The sequence below is a fragment of the Anoplolepis gracilipes genome, chromosome 7 (genome assembly GCF_047496725.1).
Source record: "Anoplolepis gracilipes chromosome 7, ASM4749672v1, whole genome shotgun sequence".
Lineage (NCBI taxonomy): Eukaryota > Metazoa > Arthropoda > Insecta > Hymenoptera > Formicidae > Anoplolepis > Anoplolepis gracilipes.
This window is the reverse complement of record NC_132976.1, coordinates 11059688-11082764: the sequence shown is the minus strand read 5'-3', so window position 1 is coordinate 11082764 and position 23077 is coordinate 11059688. Positions and strand designations below refer to the sequence as shown.

At 38.9% G+C, this 23077-nt stretch overlaps 1 protein-coding gene across 11 annotated transcripts in view; it reads right to left on the bottom strand.

The window, feature by feature from the left end:
- Positions 1–23077, bottom strand: part of LOC140668098 (uncharacterized) — a 288817-nt gene that overhangs the window by 49055 nt on the left and 216685 nt on the right. For all 11 annotated transcript variants that reach the window (XM_072896707.1, XM_072896709.1, XM_072896708.1 and 8 more), the window contains one exon: positions 17317–17363. In XM_072896707.1, the coding sequence (XP_072752808.1) occupies positions 17317–17363 (47 nt within the window). The remainder of the gene's footprint in view (positions 1–17316; positions 17364–23077) is intronic.

Below are 23077 nucleotides of genomic sequence, written 5' to 3'. Positions count from 1 at the left end.
TTTTCATTCGAATCTCGTACGAAGAGGTTATATCGGGAGCTCGCTTCATCCTCGCAGGCAAAACCGGGGCTCTTCTCCATTCTGTCTCGTCTTGGGCATAATTTGCACACAAAGTACCAAGGAGTAAAGTACTATGCGGGGTGCCAGCACCACGTTATACGTATCCACGTGTGGGGGTTATGTATGTACGGAACCCGAAGACATTATGCTAACGTTCTCTTCCACGCGATGGTCCTCTACCTGATGCATCTGCTTTAAGTTTTCGTTTCTAATAATCAATGTGGATACAAAATGTTTTTGAGTTAATTAATAACAATTTTATACAAAAAAAAAATCTGTCTTATTTTTACAAAATAAAATATTTTGTAAAATAATGTGAAATGTTTTTTGTTTCATTATTAAATACGTATGACATGTTTTCAATATTTTAATTATAATATATTTTAAAAATCGATAAACACATATGTAATCGTAATTAGCATCAATGTAAAATATTTTTTATAAGTTAGTAACTGCCAATAATAATTCTTTTTGCTTCTAACTCTATTAATTTTTTAATAAGGAATTTTTTGTTTAATTAGAATGAGAGAACATTAATGACGCTTACATTAGCACGTACGTACGTATGTATCTATATATGTTACATATATATGAGTAATGACCACCGACTGGCTCTAACGAAAAGGAATAAGGAAGTATTCTTTTGCCAGGTAATAAAAAGCCTGTCACGTAGCGGCGGCTCCGCTGAGGACGACCGCGGAGAGGAGGTGGGTAGCTAGAAAGAAGGGAAAGAATACTGATTCATTATTCAATCTGGGTCGAGTGATTAGCATGCGCCAGTGGCCGACGTCTTAGAGTCCTCGGATCCTTCTAAATAATGTAAGGCGCGCCGCCGCAAGGACTCGCTAGCCCACACCAACCTCGTGATGGTTCTCTGACTTTTCTAAATCATTGTCTTGAATATAATTTCAAATTACATTCAATCACGAATAATCTTTTTTCTAAATATTTTAAATAATTGTTACATATATAAATATCTAATACTAAAATATTATAAACGCTTTACTGTTTTTTTTTCTGGTGATTTTAATATATTTCCAATAATATGAAATAGAAATAATTCAAAAATTTCTCTATTAAAAATGTATATTATATATGTAATATATATATATATATATATATATATATATATATATATATATATATATATATTCTTTTCTAAATATAGTAATAATAATTTGAATAATAACTTTGTTTCTATAATTATGTGTGTGTGAATATACATTTAATTTCTGTCCAATAATTATTCTGTATAATAATTAATTTCTCTATAAAATTTATATCAGGAATTTTAAAAATGATGTATCTTAATTTCAAGATTACGGTAAAAAAGATTAATAATATTCTCCAATTCGTCCATGAAAAAATATCGCTGTCTCGAGTCTCAAGGGACAGGGAAGAAAAGGCCGAAGGATAAAACATTTTTAATGTAATTAAGTGGGAATCTCTGCGGTGTTCTTGCCCTGTTCTGCCCCGTTTTCCGACGTCACCGTTACCAACTCCCTCTCTTTTTCCTCCGCCTCTCCTCTTCCTCCCCCCTCGGTTGACGGTGGTCTCAGCTTGAGATCTGGATGTAAGAAGGGTTGTATTCAGCTTGCCTCCGGGGCATGTTAATGCACTCCGAGATCTTAGCACTTACACTCCAACACGCCCGTCCTCGTCGTTGTCGTTCTCCTGGCTGCTTTTCCATCCCCAGCCATTTTCTCTTTCTCTTAAACTACCCCCGACCCAAGTCTCTGGCGCCTCCAGAGGGCTTTCACGGACGACGCCTTAAATCCGGATCTCCGTGCGCCTTTGCCACCCCCTCCCCCTCCAGACCACCTCTCGTCAACCTAGAAACCCGCGTATTCAGCCCTCGAAGCCACCCCGAAAATTTTCCTTACAAGAAGCACTTCCGTGAAAATTTCAGTCTTGTTTAAAAAGCTCAGAATTAAAATTTTGATTACTGCTAGCTTTGTGATATCCTTGAATATGTAATTTTAATGTCCATTTCGATCGCCTCTCTCTATAGGTATATATAACACTTGAAAAATAAAAAAAAAATATTATTTGAAATTTATAAAACGCGAAAAATAAATCTCGTCCTACCAGTTTGATCAATAATCCGAACGAATGCCTTCTAAAGCAAAGTGGAAAAATTCCTGAAATAAGTTGTCTTTTTTGCCGTCTAGAGGTGGTCTGTACTTTTGCCAGCAAGAAAGCTCTTGAGAGAGGGGTACTCAACGGTTACAAGAATGGGGTGAGGAACCCGCGGAAAGAAATCTTAATTAACGAGAGCATTGTTCCAGTCGCGAAAAGTCGCCGGAGACCCAGCCACGAGGATCGAGCGTGGCTTTCGGCATGGCAGTCAAGGGATGATCGTTTCAGACCATGGGAGTGAGAGGAGAGGAAAAACGCCGTTTTTCCCGAGGACGATGGGTGCCACAACCACCGGTAGTGGTGCGCGCAAGGGCACACAAAGCCCTTGACGGATGGGTAGCCACTGGGCTGCGGCGTAACCCCCACGATTACGAGTGACCACCTGTTGAGGGTCCTGTACGCACCTGTGTACGCACACACGACTCATTCTCTGCGCGAACACCACATAAACGGTATTTCCGTCTCTGTGGCGACAAGAAATGGTCCGGAATAATATGCGTCAACTTCTGAGCATAGACTATTCAAGATGATCAGCAAAAGGAACTCCATAAATGCATGTAAAAATCATAAATTTGCTCAAGTCAAGATAAAATTAAGATAAAAGATTAGTAACAATTTTAATATTTCTCCAACTAAATTACATGTACAGCTAAAAAAAAAAAATGAAGATTTAGCCTTCAACATTTACGTATACAGCAAAGAATTTTTTATTCCTTATATTTTTTTTCAGTTCATTCGGCGATTAATATCTTTCGATTGTATCCCTATCTGTCGTGGTGAATCAGATTCGCCGAAACAATCCATGTCGACGCGACATTGAAGAGCTCGGACGCAGCTCCGAACATGGAAAAGTGCTTCGGCGTTTTTGCACGGTCGAGCGCTCGTCAATCCGGAGATCGAGAGCGAGAGCGTGTACGTGTGTATATGTGTTTTTTTTATTCTTATTCTCTCCTCCTCCTCTCTCTCTCTCTCTCTCTCTTCTCTCGGATCCACCCCCGCTTCAGTTACAGCCGTAGAACGCGACGGGGATGCTTTATTTCCATCCCCGTTGCGATCGTTCCATTTGTTTCGCAGCCGGCATTGCATGCCTCGCGGCGACGAGCTTTCTCTCCCACCTTCTCTATTTATCTGCTACCCACAGCCTCTCTTTTTCTCCCTCCCTCTCTGTCACCCTTGGCTCTTCATGGCAGATCCGAGCGGTGGACGAATCGACTCGACGTTATCTCGACGTATCCGCGAGTACACGTTTAATGCGCGACGCAGACGTATTTATTCACCGGCGTACTTTCCCCATTTTGACGAATGACGCGCCACATCGCACGCTACTAGTCTGAATGCCGTGTTGTTTGCATGATTTCTCGCCAGCAATTCGCGAAACAAATTCTGTTTTTTTTAAAGAGAAAATTTAACGCAGGTAAAGATCAATTGAGAGCTTGGAGGCAAAAAGTTATAAAGAATATAATTTAGGTAATATTAGAATACTTCATATAATCTTTTAATAAATGTAAGAAGATCATTTTTCAAATGTTATTACGTATTTGTGTAATTCATAATAAGTATATGACAGTTTTTGATTAACGATATATAATTTAATTAACATAGGAAATAAAGTTCGACGGATAATATTATAACTTTTCGCACAGATATTTCTATCTTCAATAGAGAAAAAACAGTTTTATTAAATAAAACATCCATAAAATGCATCTAATATAATTTTATTTATCCAATGAATGAGAAAACAGTTCATCAAACTCAGAGATAATATCTTTTTCCAGCAAATTTAATATTGTTATGTTGAAAAAAGTATTTTATTCAAACAAAAAAAAATCAAGTCGAAAGTGTACTGAGAAAAAATGTTTAAATTTTACAAAAGAAATAAGTAAAACTAAGTAAGATTGAAATGGCCGAGATATCTTGGCAAATACTCATTGGTAATCCAACATCGTGCAGTCCATTACGCATTCCGATTTCGCGTTAACCCCCTCGAAGTTACTCTAAGCCCTCTAGCCATGTCGCTTTGCAGATTCCTTGATAATCCGTCGTCATCATCTGAACCATCTTATCAACGCAGAAATTTGAACCCATTTTGCATTCAGCGATGATTTTACAAGTGTTTAACAGATATTGCACGATGATTGCATTGACAATTAAAAATATGAACCTTTCTAGTTTGTTTCAACAAGTTTTCTTTCTATTTTTTATATTTATTTAAATAATTCTCAATTTAATAAAAGAATTTAATAATGGCATACTACAATTTAATATATGTATATAATTTTTACAAGATATAAAGATATCACAAGCAATGATGTTACAATAATGCCTGAGATTCATATTGAATATTATCAATAATTTTCTAGTAAAGCTTATTGTTAAAAATTAAAGAATTATAATAAAATAGAGCTTTTCATCAAATTTCAAATAAATAATTTTCAAGTTGTAAGTATAATGTGTACGATCTGAGATATTTCATAATTTTAAAAATAAAATCATATTTAATTTTAATTTATTTATATGACACAAAAATTTTTTCACGTCATAATTCGTTATAATACGATACAAATTTGTACTTGTATAAGATTGTAAAATTTGATGCCGGACATAGCAAGTGAAAATGCATTGCCAAGAAGGAATAGCCACAGCTAAAGACAATCTATAGCGGAAGTAGTACAAGTCAAACGAGCGTCGGCCGAGCCGAACCTTTTCAACTTCTTCCTTTTGGCGGTGAGGGCGAACCGCTGCTTAAAGTGGCGGCTCGCTAATGATAGTCCAACCCTTCGAGGACTTCGCGTCCCGAACCCTCTCGAAGCCGGCCTGCATCTGATGGCACTTCAATCCGTTAATTGGTGTACAACTTTTTCGCTGTCTCCCTTCGCGTTCGCCTATCTCCATCCTCTTTGGGACGCAGAAAAAAATTTATTAAATTAACCGCTGGCTGGCAACGTAACTTTATAAAGGATCCACATAGAAATCTTCATACCATTTATACGTTCATCGCGATATTTAACGTTTTACTCGAATCACTGGTCACTGCTTTCACTGCATTCACGCTTGACGAAACTCGCTTAAATGCGTGGCGAGTAATTTTTATGCCTTCTTGAATACTTAGAAAGAGGATTGGTGACTTGATCAAATAAAAAATTATTTTACTTTGAATATTAAACATGTATATATATATATATATATATATATATGATTGTGTATATTGAAATAATTTCTAAATTAGTCTTGAAAAGTAACAGCTTTTAAATCACTTTAGAAAATATAAATTAATAATCCATAATGAGGCAATAATCTAATTTATATGTTTTAAATATGTTCTATATATAAGCGAAACAGACAGCAGCTGAAGCACGAATTTAGCATAATTACTTAGCAATTCTAACTGCGACGATCGACGTGAAGAGGGACAAGACTTACACGGATCCAAATGGCAGAAAAGAAAAAAAAAGAAGCGGAAGAGAGAGATCACCGCCGGTGTTCAAATCGATTACACGAGAGGCAATGTAAAAATTATGCAAATGTCGTTTACAAGTGAATGGGACCCTCGCGACGAGCGAGGTTACAATTAGGCAGAAGCCAATTCAATATCGAGGGCCATTCGAGGGAATATTCAACGGGATGGTATTAAATGCCGGCTGGCCCGTTTCTATGAGGACGGATCGGCGTTATCGTCAGAACTGTGGCGCCCGCATTGCGTATAACAGTTGTATGAACGGCAAGAAGTCGAGGAAGTTTGAGAGAACTAGGCATCAAGATACATTTCGCCCTTGTAACACAATATTCGTCCATATGCTAGTATCGTCATACAGATAGTTTCTTATTGCAGTTTTCTAAAATTTTCGAACAACTTCATAAATAAAGTCAAGGCTAATATATGTCGAACACATTGCAATATTAAATTGTAGCAACCTATCTATAAATTATAATATAATATGTTAATATTATTAAGTTTGCATATACAATTTATATGCAATATTTATATTAATATATTCCCATTGAAAAAAAATATTTCTTGCATACAAAAATGTATGTGCCAATATAATCGCGCATCATGGTCAAATCGAAAGTCGAACGGAGCTATTTCTTCGTTAAGCCTGCTTTAGTAGGTTACAACCACGACTACATCCCTTGAAGAGACCCTCCATGCTTAAAGCATCGATGGAATTACCGGTGGGTGATGAGTTTAACGGAAGGGATAGACGAGATGAGAGAGGCCTCTCCTTCTTCATCCCTATCTCCATCCCTCTTTATCCCCTTTGCAATACTGAGGCATTCTAGACTTCGATGGGAAACGATGAGCTACGTCAACGTAGGCTTCGTTCGGTAAATGTTCATTCGATCGTTTTAATTATTATGATATGGTATCTCGTAATCGTATCGCAAAATGCATGACTCAAAAAACAAATAACAAGTAGCGTCTTGGAACGCAGCGAATAGCTGTTACGATTGAAAAGTGCAAGTTATAGAAAAATATCTCACGTGTTCCTTCTCGTATTGAGGAACGAATGGATTAATCGAATTAGGTTGTCATAACAACGTCGAAGGACGCGGGTGCGCTTAAGAAGCCGAAGGATCCGGCGGATTATGGATTTCTCGCGCCCGCCTTCATCTACATATGTTCTCGTCAGTTGCGCTTTGTTTCCCGAATAAGAGCTCATCACGGATGCAAAACCGTCCATTCATATTCAAAATTTTATATCTCGGCCGTGCTCTCACGGAGAGGCTAATTTATTCGGCTTCGATCCCGCCCGCGACAAATCCAAACGACGCACCCTTCGCATTCTTACTTCGTATCCCTCCAGAACCACGGTCATTAATAATCTTGCCATTTTCTCGTTCTAATTTTTTCTTATTAGATTTCCAATTGGGAGAAAACAAAAGTGTCTTTCGAGATAATATTAAAGAGCATTGATGTTGCACAGATAATATACTTGTCAAAAAAAGACATTCAGAATTCTATTTTTTCAGCTTAAATTTTAATTATTAACAAATAAGACTCATCTGCTATTATTTTATCTTTTCAAACAATGCTCCAAATTTTAAAACATTACGAAAGTATACACTTCTTATTTTTAATCTAAAATATATTAACGATTTTTAAAATATATATATTATAATTCTGTTATATTTTCTCTCTTTTGCAAAGATTAATTGTAAATACTTCTTAATCATTGGCAAGTATCTAATTATATTTTTGTGTTAAAGCAATCAGAAAATGTTACATATTTATGTATATAAAAGAAGAAATTTTCTATATATATCTTCTTATAGATTTTTTTTCTCTTCTATGCAAACGACTTTAATCTGCTAAACTAAAGTTTAAAATATCAATAAAGTTGCATCAGACACTAAAAACTGGTTATGATAAAATCGCTTACTTGAAAAATGCAAATTTATGTAAGCTAAATACGCGAAAATACTCTTTCATTTTCGTTTCCTCGATAATCGAACGAACTCGAGGAAGCGGATTGCAGACGTTGCTGCAACCAGTCCCTCTTCCGCGTTCGCTCTGCCTTCCGTCGAAGAGATAATCATATTAGCTAGGCTATAACTTGTCTATGCATAAGCATAATACCGTGGCGCCGCAGTCTCGGGATCCTGGCCAGGATACCGCGTATATTTTACTGCTGTGCTCTGCCCTCAGGACCAGCCAGACCCGAACTCCGAGCCGGCTGCCGTTGCGCTGCCGAGAGAGAAGGCGCGAGAGACGGGGTTGCAACGTACAACGTTAATCAGCCTAATTGAATTAAGCACGCGCGACTGTTGTAATTATGACTATTTATAATGATCCTGCCTGCGCGCGCGTGAGCGCCGCGATTCACCCCTCTGTGCCCGAGAGGAATATTAGTTTACGCCGCGAACGCGTCGCGTTTAATGCTCGACGTCGTCGCCGTTGCTTGTTAGCGGGGAGCCGACCGAGCACGGCGATACATGGAGTTTCGAACAATCGTCTAAAGTGGAAAGATAAGCCATTGCCGTCGCGGCAACCGAAACAGCGGCGGCGGTATCGTTGAAGGTTAACGATAGTTTCTTGTTTACCAGAAACAGACTAAATGGGAATATTAAACAAATTACGTTAAATATCCTATAATAAATTAAACTTGGCTGGATATTTCAAGTTTAAATTAATTTAATTTCGTGATTTTTTACCGAACAAAATTATATACGCCGGTCTTTTCTATTTTTTTGAATCACGAAATCGGTATTGTATAATTTTAATTTTAAAATTATACAATAAAGATAAATTATGTCTCTTCTCAATTTCGATGTTGCGTTAAAAGAAAAGCGGAATCGTAAACCGGAAATGTTTGATGTCTGGTAGTATCTTACGTATTTAATCCGTTCTCTTTATTGTCGTAAAGAGACGGCCAGTAAGCGCATGGGGATAGTGAAAACGAGTGTTAGCTAGGATTTCCGGATGACTCGCTTTCTTCGCCTCTCTCCGTCGAGTACATCGACGCTGCGGCACGCATTAGAAGTCGTACTTCATTAAGTCTGTAACACTTCTTCCAGAGACGTTACTCATCCCTTTTAGGACAGGCACCGCGAGAGAAGGCGAGATCGAAAGGGAATAAGATTAATTGCATTCCGCGCAAGGAGAGAGAAGGCGTATTTTAAGGCAAACCGCCAATGCTCGCTCGTGGAAACGACGACGGGGCTGAAAGGAACGAGTGGCGGGGAATGAGAAGAAGGTGGATGAGAAGAACGACAATACCTCGAGTAGAAAGACGCGGGGATGAAGTCGCGAAACTAGAGAGCGAGATTCCTGCCGCTGATGGAGGAGAGGAGCGAGCCGACGACGAGAGCGTGACTGAAAAGAGGACCGAGACGGAGAAGACACCGCCCAAGGCCTTGTTGTATTTATCATATAATTACCATAATAGAGCTCCGCGCCGCACACTCCAGTGCCAGTGCCGACCAATCCCACCCGCGCTTCCCGTTCTGTACCAGGCCGCAACCGCAAATTGGAAACTCTCGAATACATTTTCCCTTCGTCGCTCGCTCGCTCGCCGCGCTCGAAATTGTTCGCCGTAGGACGTCGGCCGTCGAGTCGGAAGGATGCTAACGACAGCAGCGCGAATACACAGTCATGGAACACTTGCTCGGCTCGAGGATGATCGACGTATGGTCATTAGATACAATTTGTCTGCGTAGCTGCATCCTGTCTGACACTAGTCGTCGGAGTAATTATGGCACGACTTAAACAATAAATGCGTTCTCTGTTTAGGTTGTTCATTTAGACGTTGGCCACATAATCATTTACTAGAAATTTGAAACCTGGCTGAATGAAATTTTTCATGTATGATTTAAAGTAATTAATAATTACAAGTTGATTACTATTGCAATAGTGTGATTTTTATGCGAGCAACTTTCATTAAATATGTACTAACTTGCATTATTGAATTAATTAACATTTACGAACGGAAATCATTTTCATGACATTACTTACATATCTGATAACAATGAGAAAGTTTGGTTTAAGATTGACATTTGAAATCATCTGTCTTTTCTTCATTTAAGTCCGCAGACGACGATAAAATACTTTCCAAAATATCCATGTTATAATCGAAAACAAATTTCATATTTTTTTGTCTCTCAATCTGAATAAATGTATCACATTTTTATATACAAGTAGTAGATATGATTTCGCAGTAGGAAACTTGAAGGTCTTTAGTTTCTTTGCTAACCGCGAATCATCTCCGCCGACGTCACCTTTTGAATCTCTTGGCCCCCCTTTTCTGGTCACCTAATGTGCAGCCCGGTGGAAAGATATTGCAGCTAAACACTCGGTTCTTTGATGCCGCCCTAGTCTGGGATCTCTATCCCTGGGTACGCCGGCGGATAATTAACGTTAAAGGTTAATCCTGCGGAGAAAGACGGCGGGATAAGAACGGGCTGACAGCAACTCCTCGGCTCCTGTTCCTCTGGCAGATATAATTTGATTGGAACCTCGAAAATGGTATACTGGAAATTGGGTCTTTTAGATTCAAATCTAAGTCTCGAAACCTAACAATCTTGAATATATGAGTTAAATAATGATTCTGTATTTGTTCTTTAATATAAATAACAAAATAAAAATGAGAATGAAAGAATAATTTTTGAAATAGCGTAAAAATATTCATATATTTTTTAGAAATATGTAAAGAATATTTTCAATCTTTAAAAAATAAGTGTTTAAAGTATTTTTCAGACTATCTCAATAAAATTTGATTTCTCTAAGAAATATTATGGCTAAAAAAATAATTTTACAATATTACTTTAATAATATCTTATTGAATTAAAAAGATGAAAAGAGTAGATCGCAATATTATACTTTAAGTAGCCAGTGCGTCGATAAGCGACGGAGACAAGTGTCACGCAGGACGCGTAAAAACGTCTAAATTGCGCGTAAATAATTATATTTGCATATTCATCGAAAGGTAAATATTTAATGCTCACGGAGCATAAAGGGGCAGCGTGAAGTGTAACGTATACGTGGAAAGAGAGACCGGTGAGTTTGTGGGAGAGTGGAGGATGCTGGAAGGGGGTTGGCCGGCGCGGCGGAGGGTTGGCCAGCCCTGTACGCGCGGCCGCCACGAGCTGACGGAAAAGGGGTTGAATGTACATCGCGGCTCGTCGGAAATTTTAGCTTAATTTTACTTAACTACACTGGACTGCCCGTGGGCGCTCGGCTGCAGGGACAAGTGTTATTTTTGTAATTCCAAGCGGCGCTAATGGGAGACCTCGGCTTAACTCCGACCTACCGCTAACAAAAGAGGGGTGTTTACCACGCGCAGTGAGTATACGGCCACGCGGGGGTAGTAACCGACGCTTGTTACAAACGCGAAAAGAGCCTGACATTAGTTGACCGACGGATGAGATCAGAAACGTGAGTTAAAACGTTCTTCATGAAAAATACGGGCAGCAACCGTCTCTTCCGAGAAAATATATCTTTAAATGAATATGCGGTATAATTCCGCAATTTCAATTTTTATGTTTTCCATTAGATTAAATCATTTATATTACATGTATAATAAGCAAGTAGAGAAAGAATATTGTAATGTAATAGCTGTATTTTAAAATTACTTTGAAGAAGATCACAATATACATGTATGTATGTTTCCTTATCAATCTAATATGATGAATGATAAGAAGTGTAACGGACGCGTTACTGTCATGGTATTATCGACGGCGAAGGTATCGAGAAGACGCGAAAGGGCGCTGATGAGATTCGAGGGAAAACTTGCAGGTATGGAACGTAGCAAGTTACAGAAGCTGGGACGTGTATCGAGCGTGAATATTACATCGATCAGGGGTTGACGATGTGGTACAAGTACCGGGGGGGAGATCGGGGAAACAAGGATGATGTCGCCTATTATCCCGAGGAACACCTGAGCTCCCGCTCTCCGTTACACGTCCGTCTCGTCCCCTCCCGTGAGAAAGTGTATGAAAACGAGCACGCACTCTCCGTCGTCGGCCTCGGCGTCGCGGCCAAATTGCACGACCTCGGCGTATTATCCGCCCCTAAATTATTCCCCGCTAACCGCAAAAATAGCCCCACGTCTCCCTCTCCTCCCGTAAGACTCCCTCAGTTTTCTGCATCGCTACATTTTCTCGGTTAACCCGTCGCGCGGTTAGGTTCATTGTTTCAACCGCAAGTATACTGAATTGTCATTAATAAGATACGTTAATGCACGTTAATTTTCCCTTTTCTCAACGTCATGATTGTTGTAATTTAGAGAATTGAAAATTAAAAACTGAACAGGGAGTAATGATCGATCATCGGATAATTTTATTTGTATATCCGCAAGGCTGAGAAAGAAAATATAAAAATAAAATTACCTATTGAGATTTTTCATAAAATTAAGGTAAATCTTATGAGTTTAATAACATTTATTTTCTGACGTTTAATTTGCAGAAACAAACTATAAAGCGATAAAAGATTTTATTCAAATATTTGGTAAACGAGAAAAGACTATATTATTCTATATGGCTTATTTTGATGATTAGCAGTAGAAAGAATTATATTATGAACGAACGGTATACACATCAATCATTGACTCAACTTTTTTCACAGAGATGCCAGTATATATGTATATTAATGTATGTTTGGTTTGGAGAGCGTATCCTATCCTGACATGATGGACGCTACCGGAGACGAAAGTTGAGATGACTGTAACGGCTTCTGGCACCGAATGTCGGATTTCCATTCGACGAGAGATGGATGGTCCAATCCACGGAACATTGATCACTATTATAAATCGCATATACCTATAGAAACGTACTATGACGGTCGTCCAATGTATTGCAGGTACGATCTTCAGACTTATCTGATCGCCATCGGATCATCTTTATTCCATGAAAACGCTTTTATTGTTGACATAATGCTCGATTAATAAATGGAAAAGTACCTTCGCATCGCGAAGCAAAGTAGAAAGTTTGACAAGCTGCCGCGTCGAAACAGTACTGTCCATTATTTACATGTGGACGTGTACGCTGTAGACGATGCACGGAGTCTTCCGAGAGGCAAAAGTTGCGAGTCCGCGATGTTGGCGGCGAACCTGGCCATCAGGTCCGATTCGATAAAAGATGGATGATCCAACGTCGGCCGTATAGTCGATCGGTCTCCGAGCTGACGCCTCCGAAGATGAAATGCACCCTTGGCGACCCCAGAACCGACCCTAACACCCTAAGCCTCCTCCCGTTTCTCTCCCCTCACCTCGGCGCTCAATAACACTTTGCCAACCGAAGGCATATTTACGAGAGAGGCGCGTGCCCCGCGTCGGAACGCACCACCGTCTACTGAATATACGCGATTTGGCATACAAATTCCGTCATATGTAACCCGGAAAAATGTTTATTGGCCCGACTAAAGGTTATTAGGTCCGGCTTCTAGTTGACCTTCCTGACGTAACCAGTCGCCTCACGTAGCTCCATGAATTGGATCCACCGAGTCGCATAGCGTCGAAAGTGAAAGCATAAGTCTTCTTTACAACCGACTGTTTTGTACTTTGCATTCTGTAGCGTGGAAACGTCATGCTGTCTTTGAAAAGTTACAACGATAAAAAATTATTACTTTTATAAAACACATTTTATACACACAACTCGATATTAAATAAAAATTTCTTCTATAAGTAATTCAAAATTTTGTATTTAATTTACGTATATAATCTTTCAGCCTATTATGGTTATTATGACACGTACATTTTTTAAATAAAACACGTTCAATTTAATGCACGTTTTAATATATCTATATTTATATGGACGAGAGATAGCGATTTAGTGATAGTGATTTTCGGGAAAATATAATTTCATGGAACGCATCGAAACTTTGTGAGAATAATCGAAGAAACAACAATGTGAGAGAGAGAGAGAATGGCGAGGTGAAAACGGAGGACCATTGGTTTCCTCGCGTAGTTTCCAGTACGGCATACCAGGGAACAGCAGTACATTATTTCTTGATGTCAAATAAAGCAATTAGCATGTGCCCTGACCAGGGTCCGCAGGTTCTAACCCGAGTAATCTCGCCGGGGTCCCCGGCGTGTGCGACATCTTCATCAGAGAGGCGGACCCTCCTCTCTCTTCTCCTTTCTCCGCCACTTTCCATCCCTTGTGCCGGACGATGGCGCGGTCACGTGACTACTCTGCACCCCAAGAGACGAGGGATGCTGGATGCTGCGAAAGAGCGAGAGCGCGGATCGACTAGAAGAAGATGGCGACCGTAAGGGCTGTAAGGGAGAGGGTTGGATGGAGAGAAATCAAGGGGGCGAGAAGGCTGTGTCCACCGAGTGAAGGCGCTTCCAAGGGAAATTTCACAAAGGCTGACCCGCTGGTAATGAATGTTATATAACCCTTTTAATGCTTTAAGCCTCTTAGATTTTTCAGTGCGCTCTCGACGTGCACGCTTCCTTCGTTCCCATCCTCCTTCTCCTACTTCTCCTTTCCTTCCGCGGAGTGAGCCGGAGGTAGTTCGCGACGAGCGGCGGAGGTGGTGGGCAAAGGGGAGTCGTGCCTCGGGGTAGGTAATTATGTGGCGGACGTAAATTAAGCTTGTTTAGATTGGGATTTTTATTAAGGTCCTTTATGAAAGAGTGCCGCCACTAAATGGCGCACGGTATACACTCCGACACTGGTACTCTTTTAAACGCCTCTGGAAAAGAACCCCTGATACGTTTATTTCGTGAGTAGTGCTTGCGACAATGAAATTTAAAAGCCAGATTTGTCAGGCAGCCACTTTATGAAACTATACTACTTTTAATATTAAATTAATATATTATTTAACAGTATATTTTCATATAAATGTATAAAATTATTAAATTACTAACAAATTACTCTATGATTATACTATAATAATTATACTGTAATTTTTTTCAACAAATTTTAACAGTGTTTAAAGAAATTTTTTTTTAGTTTTAGAGATTTTTAACAAAAATGAAATACATAAAACATATATTTAATAATTTTTGTAACATTTTGTAACAATTACAATAATCGTAAAATACGGAGAGCAACGTTCCGAAATAAACTTTGGACTTGCCAAATTTCCGCAGGACCATTCCCAAAGAAGTCGTAAGCAACAATCAGGAGATATATCTAATAGCAGTAGGACATACGCACTAAGAAACATGGAACAAATAAGTAAGGATTAGTTTAATCGTGCTTTAGGAGTCGAACGTTACGGGTTTATGTCACCGTTCCCTTTTTCGAGGGTAAGAAAAAGCTATAGCTCGTATACGAGCAAGTTTACGAAGCAGCGATAGTGCGTAAAGAAATTCAATTGACATATATCGAATTAATATATACTTGTGCTATATATATATCCACTTTCCCTAATAAAAAAATTTTAAGTAGACACAATTACCATTATTCTGCCAGAAATAAATAATTTTAATAATCAATCTTTCTCGATTCGTAATATATATTTAAGTAGTTGAGATAATTAATCACTTAGCGTTACAGAGATCAGTTTCAGAAGCAAACACGTAAAATTATCATATTTCCAAATATTATTTATCGCTTTAATTTGTTCGAGATTCGCATACATCGTACATGGGCATGTTAATTCCGACATGTCCGTAACGAGCATAGCGCTACGTCAAACAGCTAACTGCTTTCGCACGAAGGCACCGGGAGCGAACTTCGAGAAGCAGTTCGCAGGTACAGACCGTTAGCTATACCCAGTGTATATGTATACCTTCGAGCCGGGGGTAAGCAGAGAACGAAGTTCTCGGTGGAAGTTTAATTCAACTGGACGGGCAGCCGGGTGTAAACGCTGAATGATTTGTTGCAAATCGAAAGCACCTCACCCCGCGCGCGCGAACTCGAGCTCGAATTTCAACTTCCTGCTTGCACTTATCACGGCATACTTTATGTAATATTGTATCGTGGCTATCGATTATCGAGTGGGTATCAATATATTAATACTTTAAAAAAAGGGAGTGCCGAGAAGTAGAAAAATGCAGATATAAATATATTTTACATATACATACATGTGTGTGTGTGTGTGTGTGTGTGTGTGTGTGTGTGTATTATATTTTTTAAATTAAAATATCTTCTCTCATTATCTTTTAATTAAATTGACATTTGCAAAGAGTTATTCATTAGATATAAATATTAAATATAAATAAATTTTTTTCTCATACTTATAAGTAAAGTTATTTTATACAGCCGAGTAATCTACTCTATTCTTAGCATTTGCTAAGTTTTATTTTTTATTGAGATCAAACTTGTTTCAATGTTAGTTATAATTACATGATAACATCATAAAATAATGAAAATTGTTTTATTACCTAAAGATTTCTGTAATACCGCACTCGCGTTTTCGCCTGTATATTAATAAATTAATCAATCAAATTGGAGAATTACAGCAATTATCGCAGAACAGCTTAAACATTTTTTTCAAAGTGACGGCTGGTTGAGTATCGAACATTGAGATCCAACGTCAATTTTCTCTGGTAGTTTTACGAGGCCGGGCATGCTCGTTCGTTCTCTCGATTAGGCTTTGCCGTCATTAAAAGTTTATAAAGAAGCTGAGGTACGAAACGGGACAACGATGTGCGGGCGAGACGAAGAAGGTTCAGCACCCTCAGAACGAAGATGGTAGAGAGAAACCGAAACGTCAGAGTGAAAGAGAAAGAGAGAGACGGAGAAGGAGGGATGAAGAGAGATTCCAAGCAAGTTTTCTCATGTGCAATGCATAATGAGGAAAGGCAGACGGCGCATAAAAGGCCTACAAATGAGGCTCAAGTTATATGTATATAAGTTCTAAGTAACTAACACGTCGAAGTAAACGACTTTCTTGAGGTGACAAGTATTTTAAAAAAATTTTTTAACATTGTATTGTGTCTTTTATCTTAAAAAAAAAACAAGAAAATGTCTTTCAATATATATATATATATATATATATATATATATATATATATATATATCTCAACATAATTATTCATTTAAGTTGCATAATTAATTTGATATATTTGTCAATATTAAATAATCGACTAACATTATCTAATACTACTTTTATTTTCTCGTTTATATTTTTTTGTTTTTATTCACTAGCTTAGTTATTTGAATGTCTTAATAAATAAAAATTTGAAAGCAATATACATATGTACCGAATATTTAGAGTGGAAAAAATGCATTTTAAAATTAAAGATTTAAAAATCTTGCGTTTAAATAATTCGTTTGAAAAAAGCAAGACGCATACGCATTGTAAAATGTAATGCATATTCTTGAGTACATCGTGATTCTTAGTACGCAATAGCATAAAGTGCTCGTGTAAGATTTCGTTGATCGGTAAGCACAGACGTTGGTAACTAAAGATATGAACACGCAATGTTAGAATCGCGGCGCACGAAAACCAATTAAAGGTGTTAGATCGATCCTCCCTAGTAACTGACTTGCTAGGCACTTCGATGAAAGATGCAAATCCTCGCTTATGACGCTATATATTTCTTTATCCAATTATTGAGATACTTCATATTAAAACAATTTTAGATAATTGTCAAATCGTCAACAGTATCCTTTCCTCGATATTACATATTATTTCCATGCTTTGCACTATAATTAAAATAATTCTTTTACGTTAAAACGAATAAATATTACATACAATACACGTACTCACTTATTTGAACTTACCTTGTTCATGATTTGGCGGGGATATTCCCGCCTCGCAAGGGACGGCTCTGTAACAAGAAAAGAAAGATACCAATTATTTCTCTAAAACTGTAAAATATATCAAATATTTGTAAAGTCTTTACGCAAACAAATTTACTTTGTTGCATGCTATTTTATATATAAAATATAATATATAATTAGTGTATTCCTCTACTGCTTTTTTCAATATATGGAAACGAATAATGGTTCAATATAAATTCAATAATTTGTTTGCATAAATTTTTTTGACATATTACAAGTAATATCAGAAAAATATATTTCGTAAATGTAATTTTTCTTCAATTGTATTGCATAAAATGCTAGACAAAGATGAAAAACTTCGACGCGGACATAATGATGAAGATATTTAATTTCTTTTTCTGCTTGGCATGCATTTTGAATCTCATCGGCACGCCTTGTGACCCAAACTAATGCACGTAGGGTGGTTTTCGATCGTGCAGCCAAGCTCTAACCCTTCCTCTCCTTTCCCTTCGACGAGTACCACCGAATTCCCATAATCTAATGAATGGCCTAACCCCAATATCCTCTCGGTTCAGCCTCACCGCCGCTTACCCTCCATATACTATTCCATATATACCACGCATGTAAATATTCTTGCTGTCCGTGTATGCGTGTACGTATAAATTTAAGTTGCTTAAAATTCTGTGTCTGTTCACTATAATTAATTATTTCGAAGCAGTGCGACTGCACAGTCACTTTTACTCATAATTTCTTCTTAAACTTCGTCAAAATAATTTTCGGCACTCTTCAAATTAAATTTAACGCGATTTTTGTAATCACATAGAAAAAAATCTGTGGTGAATATCATGAATAAAATGCAAATAATCGGTAATCTTATTATTTTACATTACCATAATTTACATAGAATCAAATTAATATCAAATAATATCAAATTTATGTAGAAGCAGTTACGAAAATAGCTCATTAATTAAAAGTCTTCAAAAGATGCGACAGGAATAAGTAAAAATTAGTAGAAAATTCGTGGGAATTAATAATCTAGAATGTGTTGTGAGAAATGCTGAGTTCGAGTTTTGCAGAAATACGAATAAATCTATCTGCGGAGGCAAGAAGTTTCAAGTCATCTTGTATGAACGCAAGAAATATGAACAGGGGCTCGCATTGTGCTAATTGCGCGTTAAATAGGGACGGCGAAATTCTTTCGTCCAGAAAATGGACCGGACGCAAGCCGGCGTTGATCCCCGCGCGGCGGAGTAAAGACGCGCAAATGTGTTTATCTCGGGGAATAATAAAAAGGGTGGCCGCGACGGCCGTGACGCCGGGTGATCGCAACGAAGTCGGGAATAATGTCTCGGACACGAGGCTCGTCTGCGGATTTGCTCCGGCCTCCATCGCCCAACCATCCACCCTACACTCCCCCTTTCGACCTCCTCCGACCTACCCTTATACGCGTGTCCGCCGCAGATTCAGACTCCTAATTAAGACGAGGGTGCGAGAGGGGTTTCAGGGGTTTCTGCCGGGTTCTCCCCCGAGGGGGCCGGGGCGTAGGTAGCGGGCGTATGGATGGAAGGAGGGTTTTCCCGAGGTAAGGGGCACCCGTATCGTGCCGGAGGGGTAAGCCAAGGCAAAGGGGGTAAGGAATATTGATCACGGGACCACCACGGCGGCGAGGCAGGGACTGCCCGCACTCGCCCTCTGCTTTCATCCGCCCATCCCCTCGCCATCTAGCTCCAGCTTTCTCGTCTCTCTCTCTCTTTCTCTCCCCCCCTCTCTCTCTCCCTCTCTCTCTTTCACTCTCTCTCTCCCTCTCTCTTTCTCTCTTTCTACTCTATCTCTTTCTCTCTCGCCAACTTGTGTGTCTCTCACCTTCTCCCTTGTTTCCGACATCTTTCGCCGATCCTCTCGTTTTGAAGACGGCACGGACCGGGCCAGACTAAACCACCAAACGCCAGATGCGTGAAATCAGTCGGTTAGAATCTGCCCCGCAGCCTTTGCAAATTATTGATGCTGAAACCGCGAGGTATATGATGCCTGCACACTGTTTCGAAGTGGACTTTGAATAAAGAAAGTCGGCAAAGTTCAACGCTCGTAAGGTAAAAGAGCTTCTAAGAAGAAACTTAATTTTACAGATAATTACTCCGATCAAATGCAAAATGATTTCGTTATAATAAAATATTGTAAAAAAAACTGTTTATAAATTTTTCTCATCATTTTATATTACAATAAATTTATATAGTATAGGAGAAGTTTTCTTTTCATCTCTATGCCATTTAATCATCCGTCTCGCTAACTTGGAAATGTCTCCACGTCGTGACAAGGTTTACGAAAGTCGCAATAAGACATGGCCCTCTTGAAGGGAATTTCTGGCGCTGGAAATCCGAGTAGCCTGACGAACTTTGACGCACACGCTCGGCCGAACAAGATCTACGCTCTAGACGTGTGCAGCGTTCTCACGAGTTTTCGAGAGAGATCCTCTCAAATGGCATGGAGAAGGAGGTCCGACTTGACTCGTTTCAGAGACGAGGATAGAAAACGAGGTAAGGAAAGGAGCAGGGGGAGACTAGGGGGCCAGCGGGTGAGCTCGAGTTTACACGACGTAGCGACTCGTCTTTCTACCCGTCGCCTTGCCTTAATTAAATCTCTAGACCCTTCCTGAAGAACCCGCGGACCTGGCAGGAAACTAGAAGAACCGCCTTCTCTTCTCGCTCTACAATTCACTGCGGTAACACGTCGTTTTCCATTGGTCCTTCGTATGTTGCCGCAAGAAATGCGCAAACTTAATAACTACGGTGTACACTGACTTTTCATCCATCTGTTTATTTTATCAGCTCATTACTGCTTAATCAATATATCTTATTTTTTTACACATTACTTTTTTTTGTCTCTCTTTAATCAATTATTTTATTTTTATAATAAATAATATAAATATAAATATTGTATTTAATTATACTTTTAGAAGTACATATTATTACTACTGGAAATAAGATAACATTCTATGCTGATGTTCTTGTTCGATAAAAAGTTATTTATAATATATTATACAAAGTGATTCTTAATTACATGTCAAATTAAAGAAATGTACAATAAAATGCACAAAAATATTTAAAAAAAGATCATGTGTAAAATAAAAAGATTCACCAATTAAATAGAAAAATATATTGCAAATTGATTCCGTTCAATAATGTAAACATTTTTCTAAGAAATGGTAATTTAATTTATGCAAAGAGAGAGAGAGAGTTTTGACAGACAAATTATTACTATATATTCTATAAATTCTCAATATTCTCGATATCCACGAAAGCAATCCGCTAGGAGCGGCAAATTTCTACAGCGTGCACAACGCATTTTCTCATACACTCCACCGTCATTCCAGTGGCTTCAGATACCGTTATTCAACGTTGTAACGAACGTCAAGGGCGACCTCGACGAGACCGGAAGAGACCTCATTGTCCAGAGGCGGGGGCGCCGATAGGAGGGTGCGCAGCAGCGGCAGGCAGCCAACTCAAACTTTGATATGGTTTCCTAAATAACCAAGGCGACCGATACCGCAGCACGATAGTCCTCCTCTTCCTCTACCGCCCTCCCCCCTCCCCTCCCCCGCCATCCACCCGTTCACCGCCTAGACCGATCTGCGGTAGTCCGGAGAGGGTACTGTAACTACCGTCGAAGCATATTGAAACCCTCGCACCAACGGTGACCTGACTCGCCACCCCAGGCAATCCCCCACCCCTGCCAACTCGCGACCCGTCACCGTTCAAGCCGATACAAGGCTACCGTCCATGCAAAACCTGCGGCATGAGTGCGTTTGTCGTTTCGTGAGTAAACGTTACTAACCCAAGCAGTAACGCCAACGTTTTCATAATGCCACAAGTAGCGGTTAATCCGGCTGCAGAGTGACAGGTAATCTGCAAGAGGGAAAAGGAACGAAGGTTGCGAAACCCACGATTCCAAAGTCGATCACATTACATTTCCTCTGGTAGACGGAACGTTACAAAATACCGTACGTGGAGCAAGTAATATAATTAGAGTAACGAGGATATTAGCAGTAATAATGTAAAAAGAAAAACATAAAAAACTGTAAAATCAAACATTATTCGTGCAGATAATAACTTCAAACAAAAAATCATTGTGTATTATAAAATGCATTAACTTTTCGCGTTGTTTGTAGTATAGAAAACACTCTTTACTTGCATTAAAATTTTTAATAATTTTTCAATAACAATACATTTAAATTAATAAACTCTTGATATATTCATTTTTAATTTTGCACTTTACTGGACAAAATCAAAATAAAAAATTAACGTGTAAGTAGCCATTTAGTTTACAATTTCTTTTCTGCAGGCTACCAATAGACGCGATGCCAGAAGCCGGCTGTTTGTCCGCTAATTAGAAGCTAACAGCAAAACTAAAGTTTCGAACTTTAAAGTTTCTTGCACTCGCGCGGAAGCCTCTTGCTACCCATTCAATACCTCCTTTTTGAGGGTGGTAGAACGACCACCCTTTAAGAAGAACACCCCACCTGCAGAGCCGTCCACCTGTCTTTCTCTTTACCTGTCCTTCTCTCTTTCTCTCTCTCTCTCTCTCTCTTTCTCTCTATCCTCTTTGCTCCGAGCAGCGTTAATTACTAATTAATTGTTTCGCGTGTTTGAATTTTAAATGGATAAGTTAAACAGCGCGTAAGAGGTCCAGACGTGGTATAGCGGCAGTCCACCCTTCTTTTTCCCTCTGTCCGTTCCTCTCGCTTCGCGTACGATTACCGTACAAACAGTGTACTGCCGGTTAATGAAGTTAGGATGACCGTGTTAGGTTGAGGAGAAGGGGAGCAACGCTCGTTCGTTTATTCGTTTTTCACCCCGTCATCAGAACGTTGCGCCTCGCTTCGTGCCTCACGACGTAATATCTCCATCACGACGCCGAACCATCGCAAGCGCGTTCAAAGTTACCTCCGATCCGACGAATACGCGGATGCAACTTTAATAATATCGTCGTCAAAAGTTGCAGCTAGTTCTCATAATCGCATAATAAAATATAGATTTTACAGTTTCGACGCAGACACAAAAAAATACATAGTCAGAAGAAAAGTTTATAAAAAAGTTTTACGTTCACTTCATGTATGATATATTTTCTTTTATTCAATATTGTTTTAACGCGCAACTCTTTGTAAACGAGTTTTTTTCATCACGATAAAATAAATTCTACTTGCTTTTACTAATCGAGATATTTTCTCTATTTTGAACTGTGTCATTCTTTGACAAAAAAAAAAAAAAAAAAAAAAAAAAAACTTTCAGAAATAACGATTGCTCACGTAACTTGTGACATCATAAATGTTGTCTGACGTTGATCTGAAGACACACCAACAAGATCGTTTCATTCCCTGTGAAAAGCAGCCCTATACGCTGTAATCGGAGCTCAAATAAAAAGTCGTAATGCCAGATAAAACACCCCATTTGTCTAACAATGATTCTTCTCTTCGCTCCTTCGGGAATAGTATACCATCCTTCTCTGGCGAGGTAGCAAGGAAGTTAAATTAGGCTGGTAATCATTTTAAACGCCATCGTCACACAGACGTCCTCGAGCCACCTAATTCTCCCGTAATTGAGATGAATCGATAAAAAATTTCCAATGCGAAAGAAAATTGATACGAATGGAACAGCTGATCAACATGGAGAGCACGGCTGCACATTGGTTATCGCCATCCTGTCGATGGTACTCTTGAGGCGCGCAAGATAAACCGTAGAGGCGAGAAAGCATCCCGTGGGAGTCT